The sequence below is a fragment of the Pomacea canaliculata genome, linkage group LG3, assembly GCF_003073045.1.
Source record: "Pomacea canaliculata isolate SZHN2017 linkage group LG3, ASM307304v1, whole genome shotgun sequence".
NCBI classification, from domain to species: Eukaryota; Metazoa; Mollusca; class Gastropoda; order Architaenioglossa; family Ampullariidae; genus Pomacea; species Pomacea canaliculata.
The window spans coordinates 28,401,686-28,417,360 of NC_037592.1; the positions used below are offsets into that span (position 1 = coordinate 28,401,686).

Below are 15,675 nucleotides of genomic sequence, written 5' to 3' on the forward strand. Positions count from 1 at the left end.
TACTTTAGTACCAAAGTCTTCTTACACTTTGATATTACCAATTCGTTATAACCTTTTAATGATTCCGATGTGAATTTCTGAAAATATAAATATTTCCGTATTGTTTCCTGTTTTTAAAGAGTCCTTGGTCTACTAGTATTAGGGTCCTCTACACTTCACAATTCCCGTCTATAATTATTGTTTCATTTTGATTTCTACATTATTATTTCTAGTATAAGTGTCTTACAAATTTAATCAACGAAGGACATTTTTATGTCCATTACCGTATTGCATTTGATAAATTAGTGTTTACACTTAATTACATGTTTCCTGCATGATAATTTTCATGCATAGGAAAATGGAATTTATGACCCAACCAGAAAATAAAAATAAACAACTTAATCTTCGATGACGGGAGTTCATTTATAAAAAGCATGTATTCTGTCCCAGAAGCTTCCAGTTAATAACTGGACACAACATAAACAACAACGCTGGATACAAAACGAGGACACAAAGTTGTCCATCCCCTTTGTCTGAGAAAAACAATGAATAGTCTATTAGAATTCGCAGCAGTCTGAATATTTTTGCTGAATAAACGCGCTGGTCTGCGGAGAAATAGATAACACGAGATTTGGACAGGAAATAGTGAATTCCTGCCGCATGAAAGATTTAGAGAGTAAATAAATAATGAATGGCATTGCTGGCCGTCGGATGGCCTCCTGAATATTCATACAACAGTTCTGTGGATGAGCCCTGGACGTTGCTATGATTGTCTTGTATTTCTTCATCATTGGCGAGGATGGAGTTAATTGCAAATGTCATGACAGAACACAGTGTTACTAGAGTTGCATCTTTGTCGTAAAGCTTGTCAATCAATGAATCAACAACTCAATGAATGAGTCAAACAATCAATCGACCACAGACAACCATCCAACCAACCATCCTCAGTTAGCAATTCAATGGCCTGGAAACCAATCGTGGTGCAGGACACTGGATTCAGTGATGACAGATCCATTGCCCCATTGGCCCTCCGACAAGTCAGGATCATGAAAATTGCAGAAGATGCAGGTGATTGTAGTAATTCCTCTCTCGTCAGCTGCTGGTAAGGATGGATTAAATGTTATAGGCTGGTTATCCAAAGGGCGTGTATTAATTATTAGTAACTTCTCCATGAGCTGATATATTTTAAAGAATTGATATGCACCATCCATTTTGAAAACGGATCGCTTCTGGTATCTGTCTGTCTGTCTGTCTGTCTGTCTGTCTGTCTGTCTGTCTGTCTGTCTGTCTGTCTGTCTGTCTGTCCTAGTAGCCTGCATACTCTTTTCATACTGTTTAATATTGCTACCCTGTAGAGTCGGCACAGTAAAGTGGAATATCGTTGGTAAAATGTTGATTATTTGTTCTGATATTAAATGTATAACGAAAAGACTCACAAAGAAAAATGGTTAATATAAAGTCTCTCTAGGTAGCAAAAAAAAAAAAAAAAAAAAAAAAAAAGAGGGGGTGCTAAACAAAGGTCGAGCCAGCACTGGCACCCTAATTTTGTTAATGTTTATGTCACTTGGGTGAAAATGATATCCATGACCTTTCAGTCAGCTTGTACATCACTGTAGCACGATGCAATGACAGATTTGTTGTTATCAAATTTTCCTTGATGCGAAAACATTGAATACTTCACTTTCCTCTGTTTTTGCCTTTGATGGTTTATTTATAGACATAACGATTTGCTCGTTATGACCTGTGATCATGCCATCTCTGTCAATACGAGGATTCATCAGGGACAACATTTTTTTTCATCTAAAATTAAAAATATGAAATATCTATCAAAAAAGTTTCGCTTAGCCTGACTGTTTGCATAAAACCATTATACTTTTCGCTAAAACAAATTGCAGGATGTTCTGCTGCTTGAACCTCTAAAGCCGATTCTTTCCAGGGAATCTCATTTAGCTTCTCTCTGGACGAAGATCGATGGTTTATGCGACTACATGGGCCCCGCAAAATGGTTTTCATACGCAGGCAGCGCCACTACACGACAAGACACGCTTCAATGTTTAGCTAAATGTCTGTGGACTGCTTTTTCTCGTGTAGCTGCGTGAGACAGGCTACATACCCGGAGACCTGTTCACAGCCGAGGTCAAAGACATCGCCAACCATCTGTCTTCACTCTTCGCAACTTTGTCCAAGAAGACGGAGGCGGGCGAGAGGTGTTCCAAGGCAAAGCAACTCTCCAAACTTCTCGCTAAATGTGGAGTTGTCTTCCCATAAACAAGCATCTTGGGGGCAATCAGACTGGTGGCAATTACAGGTAGGTAATCACAGCAGGGTTCATTTTGACGAAAGAAACGGGCTCCCTGGACCGTTTGGGTGGGAAAAACAACGCAAGAGCCATCATATAAATTCACTGCGTTCGTCCTTTGACGCGTCTGCGCTAATATTTGCATACAGTTTATGCTAAAGAGAAGAACAGCACGCTGGGGACTGACGTTGCATTTTCACAAAACCGTAACCGGAACCTCCAACAGGAATACAGCTGACAGTTTGGAGAGGAACACTCCTTGATGGTCTGGGACCCATCTGGGAAAAACATAACTATGTAAATATGTATCTAGGGTGGAAATGGTTCTGGTTGTTACATATCTCAAAATGATGAGGTCGTTTTTAATCTAAAGAAATTCAGCACATGCACGCACGCACACAAACACACATGCAAACAAACACATACACATAAAAGCACTTTCAGAAACAATCATGCATGTGTGTACATAATCACACGCAGAAACATCAATGGCAAAAAATAGTAGAAAAGTCGATTTATTTATTCTATCACAAGCAACTTGTGTGTGAAGGATCGTTGCTACACTATTTGCAATTGTTGTAAAATAAACCTAAAGCCACAAACACACATCACCGACAAATTAATCTCAAGAACATCTTTACTCTTTATGCAATTGTTTTGAAATAAAATAGACTGAAAGCTGCTGACATGGGAAACGAATATGTTTTCACACAAAGTACCCACCTGTAACAGTTGTTTGACACTTAGTGAGAGTTCAATACAAGGTAGATGCAACAGGCGCCTGAAATGTAGGTAAGTGAGATAATTACAAATTTCGAATATAAAAGACTATCTCTTAGCAACATCTGAAAGAGATCAGTTTCTCAGTGGGAGGTCAGCAGCTGTTCAATGTGTTATACAGATTCAAGAGATGATAAATACACTTTTACTTTGCTATGAGAGTAGAGCTACAACCATCTCCAAGCTTGAGATAGTGGTCTCGGCAATATCAGAGATATTCTTTTTAACACACAAAAAAGATTGGCCAGACACTTACCTAAAATAAATGTTTGATCGTTGTGAACACGAGAAACATTTGTTTTCTTTTAATGTCTTTGATGTCTAATATCTTAATTAACCATCTCTTGTGAACTAGTGGAAACTAGAAATTGGCTTGTTCCTAGAATGTTGTGATTTAATTTTCAGTGGGTTTGCACAGAAACACAATTTTTGTCTCCATAACTGACAAAAACTATATGTAGAACATGATTACCTTCTGATGTGCACAGACCAAGCCACATACACGCGAACACACACACACACACACACACACACACACACACACACACACACACACACACACACACACACACACACACACACACACACATACAGACACGCATCCACATTCATACAGACATACACGCAGACGTACAAACGCATGCATACGCACACGCTGGAGGGCGCGCATGTGTGTACCTGGACCTCGGCGATCAGCTAGGTCTCCAAACAAACAGCCCAGGGGGAGCTGTTTACTCTGTGGAACGCTTGATCAATCCCAGTGAAAGCGTACGCATGTAATCGAACTTAATTGGCTTTGTGTCCGGCGTGCCTCCCTCCTGTGTTTGCCAGTCAGACGGTGAAAGTTGGCCAGTAATCCAAGCACCCAGGTGCTCCATCAACCTGTCCGAGAAGCCCAGGTCAGGACTGGCCGTGAATCTTTTGGGAATGTCAGGCTGCCAGCCTGGAAAAAACTACTTTTCAGTCATAAGAGAGTACTGTCTCAAAATGAATTGGTCTTGGTTGTCTACTTCTGCGTGAGAAGGTATCTGGTATTCCAGGTCCTTATTTCTCTAGTTTCCAGCAACCAATCCTTTCTTGCCTTAATAGCTAAACACGAGACATCCTTACAGTACTTATCCTTATCGATAAAAGCTCACAAAGAGTAAACAAGCAAACAAAACCTCGAACTAATAAACAAAGGAACAAACAAACGAACGGAAAAAACTTTACTTTTAGGCCTTCTGTTATCACAAGGAATATATATGTATAATTTATACAGGCATACAATGTATGTCTAAGTACAATCTTACATACATAAGTTCATTTATACGTTGTTATTTTAAAAATCTGGCTTGTGTCTATGCTGATAAGTAACATTGTTTACTAAAATATTGACGGGCGTCTACAACATTTCGTAGCGATGTTTCTAACTTAGGTAAAAAAAAAAATAATAATGATTGTGAAGGATAGTCGTTATGGTTAAAACTAGCGGTACATCATCTGCGAAAGCAAAGCAAATATTTCATTAATTTCTGTTTACCGCCATTAATTGGATCATTTCCTCACGTGCTGAAAGTGATAATAGAACAGGGTTACACCTGCTTTAAGCCCTAGGTTATAGAAATGTCTGATAGTACTACTAACCGTTATTTTAACATTCACACTGTTATACATTCCTTGGGTGGCATGATACATTTTGTCTCAACTTGTTTTTTTTTATAAATTCACTCAAAGTCTTTCTTGAAAAACTGAACCAACAAATGCTAAGTTTCTTGTGGTTTATGAGATGCTTCTAAGCCATCGTAAAACAAAGTGAAATGGATTGTATTTTTTTAAAACAAGAAAACAAATCTCTCGGGTTGATTCTCGGTCCTCAGTAGTTTGCCTCTTTGTCTTGGCAGAGGTTCTGGTGTAGACGTGGCGTGACTGGTGTTCATCCAGCATGCGGCGCTCCATAAATAATCGCCTCGGCTTTCCTGACATCGAAATCAGCATCATTTGGAGTGTACGAGACTCACCAAACTTACAAACAGCTACCTGCATTGTATTCGATGTGTCAAGATTATTCATTTTATATAGAGGGTCAACTAGATACCTTGCTCAGTGATACATCGCCAGGACATTTTCCACTAAAGGAAAGCGGAGACTGGCATGCGGAGCCTCTACCTGGCACTGAAGTCTCCGAGAATGAAGAACTTTTCAGATGTTAGGACATCTGCAGTAATGGTGTCGCCTTCTTTGTAGAACTTGTCCTTTGTATGATCTGAGTTGGTCATTGTTTGGGCATAGGCATTGACCCATGGGACCAACCTCTGGCTTCCCATTGGTAATTGAAGGATCTCAAGGCGGTCGCTAAGGTTGTCAGGGAAAATTTTTCGGTAGATGAGAGCTGGCAGCAAAGACGACACTGGTCTTATGAAGGTCCTTTCTGCTGTTGGCATTCCAGAAGGTGCAGCCACTGCCAACCTCAGTTAGCTGTTCTTTGTCAATTAACCGTGGTTCACTCAGGACAACATGCTAGCTCCTTCATAACTAATGTCCAATTTTTCTAACATATCTGCTTTGGTATTGCTTTGCAGAGTTCAAACATTTCATGATGAGGGTAAGTGCCGTGAACTATCTACCTTTTGGGGTTCGGACTTCTGTTGAGGATCCCCACCAGTCGGGGTATTCTGGCCAGGGTCAATTAAGCAGGCAAATATTCAGGACACTTTCTAACCCCCTCCTTCTATTTGAAGGTGAGCAGTGTGATCCCAGTTAGGATTGCTAAATCCCCCATAGGGACTACTGAGCTTTAATTTCTAGGTCCAGTAGAATGCAGCCCTGTGCCCTGAGCCACCTGTGTGCAGGTTTGTGAGTGCAGCTTAAGTATATATACCCTAGCTGGCTCGCCATTGCCCCATTGCCACAGGGCTTGGAGGTGGCACTGGGATGAAATCCTCGCTGGCGCTGGACTCAGATTGTGGTGAGGGTTCGGTGAGTGATGTTATCCTCGCTCTAGACAACTTTTGCAGAACATAGGTCTTCTTGTTGCGGAGAAGGTTTCGAAAGATGCATCCTCCCTCCTTGCTACCAAGTCTCACCCAAGCAGCTATTGTCTCTATGTATTCTGTCAGAGCGACTAGAGCCGTACAATAAGCATACAATAGGTTTATTCTCTTGAAGAGACTGTATAAACTGCGATCCCGATACTCTTTTACTGCCTGTTGTATCGTTAAGTCGTCTGCCAATGTAAATTCTTTCTTCTAAATCGCTTTTTCCTCCCGTCAATAGAAGAGTTTTGTGCGGCTACTGAGAGAACTTTATGGTGATAGGTCGCAGGTTGAGGTTGCGTCCAGTTGTCTCTATACTCTGAAACAAGTAGTGTAGATGAATAATGTATGTAAGCGAACATCATTTCTGAGAAATACAGCTCCAAAATATCAATATACGATGTGCACATGTTGAAAACGATTTGTGGTTTCCGGGATGCCAGAGAATTCAGATTATCTCGTTGACATGCCAGTGCTAATCGATTACGTTTGTCATGTAACGGATTCCCTAATTCTTCCAGTTTATTTACTAAGGCATACACTGCAGTCTTGCATTCATGCACTCAGTATGAAATTCATGCAGATCCCCTTCAAGTTTGTGTCCATTAGCCGGCTATGCCTTCACCAACACTAGAAGGAACAGCATGGACTTCCTCCACTTGGCTGAAAATTCGCATCGAGGCTCTTGTATGCGCTGTTAATGGCTTGTAAACATCTACTTTATAATTCGACTGTGTCAGTTCTCAAGGCACAAAGGTGAAAGTGCTCACAACAGGTCAAGAGTTCGTCTCTATATCCCACAAGGACTGGGAAATGAGGCAGGCAATGACAACACCAAGGGCACACATCGTGAATACATTGTCCTCGCCTTGTGTTTGGTCAAGAGGATCCATGCACTCAAACATGAAAGCCCAAAATGTCAACACAAATCGACTACAAAAAAAACCACCATAAAAAGTAGGCATTCCTTATGGTACATATACTTTCAAAAGAAAACTAAATAAATCCATTAGTTTTGTTTAAAGAGGAAAATTAAGTTTAAATCCAACACTTACCAAAAACCTAATGAATACCGCTCGAAAGAAGATCTTACAATCCTATGCCAATAGTATAATTCTATACAGTTAAATAGCATACATCCTGTAACATTAAATAACACAACAATCTATAAAGTTAAATGCAAAATAACGAAAAAGCAGATTATTGTCAGCTTTAAAGTAAGTTGACTGAAGGTTGATAGTAATTGTCCTATATCAGTATTTCTGATTGGTCACTCCACGATTTCTAGTCGGTACCTTGACCAGAACACAAACTATAAAGGATTTCTTCTTTCTAAATTTAAAGAGTTCATGATAATCTTTAGAGCAAAATTACTTTGTTTGGTGTCATTTTAATGACACTCTTTGTTTCATAATTTTGGAGTTCGTCGTCAGTGTTTGCTGCTCTACATTACAAGAGGAATGGTGAGGCGAGAAAGCAAGGACAAAAATAAATAAAAATATTCTAGGAAAAGGTGGAGGACATTAATTCAGTCTAAAAGTGCTGCGAGGTTTTAAGAACATGGAAAATTAGAACAAGAAGGACACAAAAAGTGGAGAGCTATGATAAAGTAGTTTCAAGAAGACTTTAAAAACAAAAGAAGTTATTAAGCCGGAGTGTGCACCCATCGCTCCCTCGTTTGTTCCAGTGCACAGGATTATCACCGTGCTTCGTTCCTCATTATTCTAATGGCACTAGCCATATACACTGTTTGAGTTGGTCTGCTTGAAGCCAAGGCCCAGGAGGCATTCCATCTATAGGAGCTGTAACTACAAAGACAGGATGGGTGGTGCAAACCTCTACAAAGAGGTTGACCGGCACTGCCCTTTCCTGGCGGTAATGATCAGGGTGATGATCATTGCGATGAATCATTTATAAGATCAAAGAGGATTATTTATGGCTTCGTGCCATTACTTCTAATCTCGTCAGAACTAAATGATGACTGCGGTGAGGATAGTTGTTTGCCTATTGCATTTTGTCTGACCAGCTTCCCCTCCTGGCATAATGCACAAGCCCTTTTATTAAAACAAATTGATTTCTGTCGAAAATCAGTCAAACAAATCGTGCAATGGTTTCAGTGGACAAAGCCGAGCTCTCAAGGAAAAAGTGTAAAGATGCAGAGACTAATACTAAAGATACTAAATATTTTTACAGTTTGTCCATCTCTCTCTCTCTCTGAGCGAGTGTTCCCTCTGCCTTTCTCTTTCTAAAAATCAGCCTGAACCTATCCATCTGTTTTTGTTTCTGTCTTCTCGCTCTCATTCAGCCTTTCTTTCTTTTCTGCTTCAGTCCCTGCCTTCATGCTTCCGAATGTGTTTACAAGAAATACTGTGGGAAAGATTGGATAGGAATTTGACCCGATATCACAGTCTATAAAGCCCCAAAACACGATGAAATTTGTATGAGAACAATTTTGGTCTGGGCTTGTATTAGCAGTCACACGTGTCATCTCCTGTATACTGACCCAGTCTATATATCAGTGAGTGTCATGAAATAAAATATTACCAACACTAATCCCTGCTGTGAATAAATTAACGAAAACTACCCATTGAATTATCAAGAAGTTAGGAAAGGAAATGTAACAAATTAATCGACAAGAAAACTTTTTATTTACAGCACAGTAATGATGGCTTTCTGATGATTTGTAGATGGCTCTGTATAGTATTTTTTTCTAATTTCTATTGGTGTAGTTAAAGTATTTAAGTTACAGTTAAACAAGACGCAAACATTACACTTTATAATTTGCGATTATATTATTTCACCTCAATGAACAAAAATAAAGGAGTTGAATCGTGGCCTCACCATATATCCAGAAAAACATTTCAATTCCTGACATTAACTTTAACTGCACAGAAAAATCTCTGGCAGAAACCTTTTTCAACAAAGTAAAAAAAATGAACACTCTATGTCTGAAATCTTTATTGTTTTTGTTTTTGTGGATTTGCTCAATGTTTGGATTTTTTGTGATTATCGTCAGTTTATTTGAATTCTGTTTCCTCTCAAGGTTTGGCTTAAATTTTTCAGCACCATTTGTTTCACGTGGTTTGGCCTGGCTACCGTAATGGCTGCAATTACATCACCCTTAGGCGTCTACAGCTGGCATGCCCGGCCCCCTCAAGGGACGCCACTCCAGCAGCGAAGAAAATGCCGATTAAATGGAACTGGGCGCAAGGCATTAGCCAAGAGGAAACGCCAGCACAGCTAAGCTCGGCCTAATCGTCCAATCATAAGACGGAATCCTGGAAATAAAATCTGTTTTGCGTGCGGCACACGTGCTGCTTTTCCGTCGCAGCTGCTGGCGGAGTGTCAGAGGCATGCTGGGTAAAACGTCCGCGCCAGTCCACCCCGGAGAAACTATCTTTGTTGCCCAGGCAACGAGCAAAACATGTTCATTTCCGACACATTTTCAGCGGAAAGTGTTCCCAGGATGCATCCATCAACCCGACTACCTCGCTGCAAACAAACAAAAAAAAAAACGACTCAAAATATATATATTTTTAAAAATATTGTGGTTGTACATGTGGCCATTATGTCCAGCAAAACTCATTTATTATTGTTTGCTTGGGATATTAATCCTGCTCATAGCACAGCTAATCACAAACGGAAGGGAGCTAGATTTTTGATGGACGACGACGATGTCTGCAATTGTTGACTTTCTTGAATCAGACACCCCCTTAGGACTTTGAGCGGGTGTTTGTGTTTCTATCTGGTCGAAAACAAAACATCCGTTGAAGAAATTGTGGATAGCATCGCCTTAGAAAAAAAAAAAGGCGCGAACACAGATAACATGCAAAACGAGATGGATTCGGTGACAACGATCAAGGGCGTTGGCTTCACCGGCACCATCACTGTTAAATGCTTCAGAGTTTGGCCAAAGCCATAGAAGACATGTTTGTTTATGTGTGCAACTGTGATTTTGTACACTCCTCTTATAGTCGTTGTTTGTGTGTGCGTGTGTGTGGCTGAAGCGACAGAAGTGCGTTCGCATGTTAGTACAGACACGTAGCCAAGACTCTTCCTTCGGTCCAGAAGACCTTCCACACGCGCCCTAATTATTGAGAGCTGTACCTTGTCCAAGAAGAAACTAAGAGAAACAAACATAGCTCTCATGTTTATTTATGAGACCAATTCTGATCAGATCGGGATTCTGTCCTAAACATTTCTAGTTTCTTTTGTCTCTCATTTGAATAAATAATGAACTGGTACTAATAGTTTTTGGCACGCCAGGCTTATGGCCCTTTACTTGTGCAGGTAGAGGAACCTGGTGCTGATTGAAACTCAAATCGAAATCAATGAAAAGTAATGCCATCTTTTTTTTAATATTCGACCTCGTTTCATTAGTATTGGTTATTCGAGTTGGTGCACTCGCTTGCGTGAATAGTTGTGTGCGCGTTTGTGAAGATAAAAAGAATAAGAAAAGAAGAAGCCATAAAAATACAAAAGAAAGCTATAATAGTCTGCAGATTGACTGATTAATTAAAGTTTGTTTTGTTGTGTGCCATTTCTCATGCATAGTCATTAGTTCACATTTTGGCTGTTTTTAAAAATAGAAATAGTGCAATGTATCTTAATGTATAGAATGACAATTTTATTTTATTCCCTCCGGTTGAAATGATGTCAGCTCACCTTCTCGTCTAACGGTAAACTCAGCTCAGCTTCCGCAGCTCGTCCATCCGTCGATTAAAAGTTCTCTTTCAGGAGACGGCTTATCTTGTTAGCAAATTCCAAAGTCGATAAAACGGACTGAGCTTGATGACAAAGTCTTGGCGACCACGACTAAAAATATCCCTATCAGAGCCTGTCACACACCTGTCAGCACTCTCATATGTTTGTCAAGATCATCGAACATCGCTGGTTGCCTTGACGATGCTGATAAAAACTGTGCAGTTTTGAAATATGTGTTAAAGCGCAGCTCGGAGGCAGGAAACAGTTGCAGTCTGGGTAGTTTTAGGAGGGTTTGGGACTTGTTGCGTGGTAGCGTTTGTTTGTCTCGCTGTTGTAAATTATTTGAGGGAAATGTTTCTCCCTGTTTGAGTCTTTGCAGATGCACGAGCCAGGGATCCAGATTTAAATACATACACAATCGCATATCAGAGGAAACCCACTCCCACCCCTTGTCTCGCACACCATCCACCCGTATCTCTTCCTCCCCTGTATCTCACAATCTGTCTGTGTGTTTGTTTATTTTGGGGGGTTTTGGGGGTTGTGCTTGTGTGGGAGTATTTTCTGCACGCTCCTACCAGTGAGTGGATGCTTTCCCACCCAACCAGCTTCCTTTCTTGAAAAATATCAGGTTCGTGCACCTAACTTGGATAGAATTACAAAAATATGTATTTTGTTGTTAAAAAAAAACTTTTCAAATAGCTCATTAGCATAATTGCTAATTCACGTCTGCTCACGTCTGACCGAGGGCACTAGAATACAGCTGTGGGCTGAAGCCGAACAAGTGAGATGGCTGTGATTGCTAATAACCGATTCCAAAGACAGGTGGTAGAACACCGCCCTCGGCCACAACACGACACTTTCTCTGAAGCAAATTGCTTGTTGCTGAAACAAATTGTCGACGAAATGGCCGGCTTCGGGGTGCAAACAAACAGCGATAAGGTGCACAGCAAAACAATGCAAGTTCCTTCTTATCGCCTCATCGTTGTCCGAGGCACTATCGAGAGAGAGAGAAAGGGAAAGAGTCTGCTTGCCATCGTCCAGGCGAGAAAGAGGCAGTTAACGGTTGGAAAACAGCAGTGCTGATGGTGATCTGATGATCAATTTATGTTCTGAGAGAAAAAGAAAAGAAAAAACACAGAGAAAGTGAGGGATGAATGAGCATGCTTCATAACGATCGGGTGTTTTTATCGAAACTTGAAACATCAAACGAAGTCAAGCTGCGCCGCGACTGAAGCGTTTCGCCTCCATCTTTGTTTTGCTTCAGTGCCGACGTGCAAGTTCAACAGAGAAAAAGGGAATCACGGCGACAAATGACTGAGGTGCGACTTTAATATTCCATTTAGAAACCATCAGTTGCTGGGGAAAAAAGATACAAAGCAAAGAATTCACATTGCCAGTGCAGGGGAACCACGAAACACTTCATGCACACTGTTGCTATCTCTCAATCGCCACTCATCCGCGAGGTCCCAGCTCTTAAAAATAATTAAAAAAAAAGAGTCGACGCAGTTTGAAACCCAACGGTTATTAAAAGTTAAAAGAAAGTTGAGGTCATTAGAAAACTTATCACATGTTGTGAAAGAAGTTGACGGAAAATATTGTTTCTGCAGCAGCTGTTGAATTCAGGTATCCCTAGTAGGATAAAAAGTTTCAAAACACTTTTCTTCCATTTTCGATCTCGGCCGTGACCTGTCGTCAACATCATTGTTGATGCAAGTCTGGTCGCATTGACAACGGGTTTATTCTCCCTCAGGCACAGAAAGAAACAACATGTTTCGCTTTAACATAAAATTTTAGCAAATATCTTTATTTTCCCACTAAGTAACAAATACTTTTTCGATCTGTCACTCAGTCGTCTATTTGTGTTTGTCTGTCCACCACCTGTTGTTCTGGATGAAGGGATGAATGAGACTACTTGCTGCCATGGGTCTTTCCTTTTTCTGTCCATCTGTTAGCCCACTTACCCATCCTTCGTCTGTCTAAGATCTGCTTGCTTGGTTCTCTCTGCCTGGCTGTTGACAATCGTTGAACCCGTCTGTAACTAATTAGCTTTTATAAAATATTTTACAGCACACCACACCATTGCACACGACATAACATTAGAGAGAGAAGGAAGAAAGAAAGAAAGGATTAAAACTCGATGATTCAAAAATATATTTAAGAATCACATAGCAGTAGAAAAAAGAAACCAGCCCCCATACATTGCAGCTAAAAATAGAACAATAACAAAACAATCCTCAACTCGGCTTTTTTAAAAGTAACAGATCAAACCGTTATTACAGTCCAGAAAACTGCTGTAATTTATAGAAGATTAAAGCAGCTTTTGTGTTGGCAGACCAGTCAAAGCCGAACACCTCCAGACTTCATGGCGAGTATTTAAAGAATGAAAAGCAGCAGGAGGTGAAAGTTCAAGACTGACGCGGTTGTCTTGCCCCCTTCCCTTACCCCCAACCCAAGCCCCCTTCTCTCCTACAGACAGACCTTGGAGCTTAGAGGCAGTGAATGAAACCCCCGTATCCCTCTCACCCCCCCCCTCTCTCTCTCTCTCTTCCCTAGGGGGCGCTGCGCTGGGGGGAGGGGATTAAGTACCCCAGGGGTACTGTCTTGCCGTCAAGAGTGGCTGCCGCACATGGGACCGGCTATTTTTAGCTCGTTCTCAGCAGTGTCCTGTCCGAGGGTGGGGGCGGAGACTTTTCCTCAGATTTGCAAGCACCTGTGCATCCCGAAGCCAGCCAGCCAGTCAGCCAGCCAGCAGGTCCCAGATAATGAGATGACTACTGCTCGTCATTTAAGCCCTGTCATCAAAATATCTTCAGGTGCCGCAGAACTATTACACTTCTTTTTATAACATCTCCTCCTCCTCCAATGATGATGATGATGATGATGATGATACTTTTTTGATAGTAGCGGTGTGTATTTGAATTGGCAGTAGTAATATCTGCTTCTACTAATTCTTTTTCTCTTACTCATGCAGCTGGCTGGGAACTGAAAATGGAGGGGAGCCATAAGGGGGTGGGGAACCACCAAACTATTTAAGGAATTCGGAAGTTTGACGCTTTGTGACTTTTGATATCTTGCGATTCCTGCGGGTAAAATAAATCTTACTGCAGACAGGAATTAGATTGTCAGAATCGATGCAAGTTTTTTTTTCTCCTTTGCGTTCTTTATACCACCATTGGACTATTGTACATGCTTATGAAATGCTTCTACAACATACCACTAATGCAAACTATCAACAAGTAACCTGATAGTCCTTTTTTCCCAGCTGCATCACATCTGTAAGCAGAAAGTTACTAACTATTCAACAATTCTAACGAAAAAATATTTCAGGGTTATAGACAGTTTTTTTTATTAGTTTGATTGTCAACAGCGTTTACAGTTCGGCACAAGTTCACTTTTATGCCACAACACTATCAGTTACAGTCACTGGAGCCTGATGTTTCACTTGATCCATGAATATATATATTTTCCGCGAATATCTGAAAAATCACTGACTCCTGTAGTAGGTGACAGACGGAAACAAATCGTACTGACTCTTGGGGATGAGTAACCACATTCTCGTCTTTCATGGACGCCGCCTCTAGGGGACAGACTTGTACACCCTGACCCTGCCTCTTGGCAACGAGTGACCACAACTTCTTGCTGTCTTGCTGCTCTTGGTTAGCAAGCTTCTCATACTGGGTAAATGGCTCCTAGCTGGTTACTAGGGTCAAATACTCCAGACAAAATCTACTGTCTTGTCAAATACTCCCAAATACTCCATGGCATCTGCCAGGCCCATCACTTCCATGGCATTAACCAGGCCCAAACACTCCCGGCCGTATGCTCCCTGGCATACTTCCAGCCCTAGACTGCGCCTATTGACAGTTACAAAAAATTATTAATGTATATATAATATATATATACACACACAAGAATATATTCAACTTGTAGAAAATTCTAATTATGAAAGAAATGTGAATACGCGTCTTTCTAGGAAGACGCAGCTTCATCGCAGTGTCTTTCTGGAAAGTGAAGCAAGACAACGCAGCAGCAGCAGCAGCAACAACAACAACAACAACAACAACAACAACAACGACAACGACAACGACAACGACAACAACAACAACAACATATAACTCATTCAATAGGTGCAGCCCGGCCACCCACCTTGTATCGACTCGTTAACTTCATGTTGCCTTCTATTACAAGCTGAAACCCAAAGTGTTTCTAAAAATCCTGTAAATGAGAAGCAATACAGCCGAGACCCAAGTGTTTCTAAAACTGTAGGTAACTATCCAAGTGGCATTAATGTCTTTCGTCGAGATTATTTCGACTGTTCCTTGTAATAAAAAGTGGCTTAAATTTACATAAACATACTCACGATGCCCACTCAGAAAACATAATAACACAGTGATTCAATTTAGACCTGTTTGTTTTTCTTTCTCTCTTTCTCTCTCTCTTTCTCTCTAGCTACGTTCCTTAGATGAACCATTTCTACTTCCCCTCATGTACGTGCTCACACACACTCGCACTTTCTCTCTCTCTCACAGAGGCAAGAAGACAAGCACATGTCGATGCTGTAACACAATGTATGTAAATTCGCAGCATGGAAAAAAAAAACAACAACCAAACAAACACTAAGTCAGAGCCCGCGGCGTGCCTTAAAAATAAAAGCGAGCTTAATAAGTGGAACTGCACGTGCAACACAACGCTTGTAACTCCTAAGCACGGCGGTTAAGGCGCTCCTCGCTTATTCGGCCGTTAAAATAAAAAGACCGTTTACTGCTAATGCCCTTCATGTTGGGCTCCCCCATCGCGACAACCACGCAGTGCATCCCATCGGCTCTGCGAGGCAGAGGGAGGCAGAGGGCATCCTCAACGAAGAAGGAAAGCCTTGGCTCGTGACGCCACCGAGGGGAT

At 41.1% G+C, this 15,675-nt stretch overlaps 1 protein-coding gene across 1 annotated transcript in view; it reads left to right on the forward strand.

The window, feature by feature from the left end:
- The first annotated feature begins 1,962 nt into the window (after positions 1 to 1,962).
- The window catches only part of LOC112560705, a 48,228-nt gene continuing 34,515 nt past the window's right edge, over positions 1,963 to 15,675 (forward strand). The window contains exon 1 of the mRNA XM_025232718.1: positions 1,963 to 2,287. Within this exon, the coding sequence (XP_025088503.1) occupies positions 2,042 to 2,287 (246 nt within the window). The 5' untranslated portion in view covers positions 1,963 to 2,041. The remainder of the gene's footprint in view (positions 2,288 to 15,675) is intronic.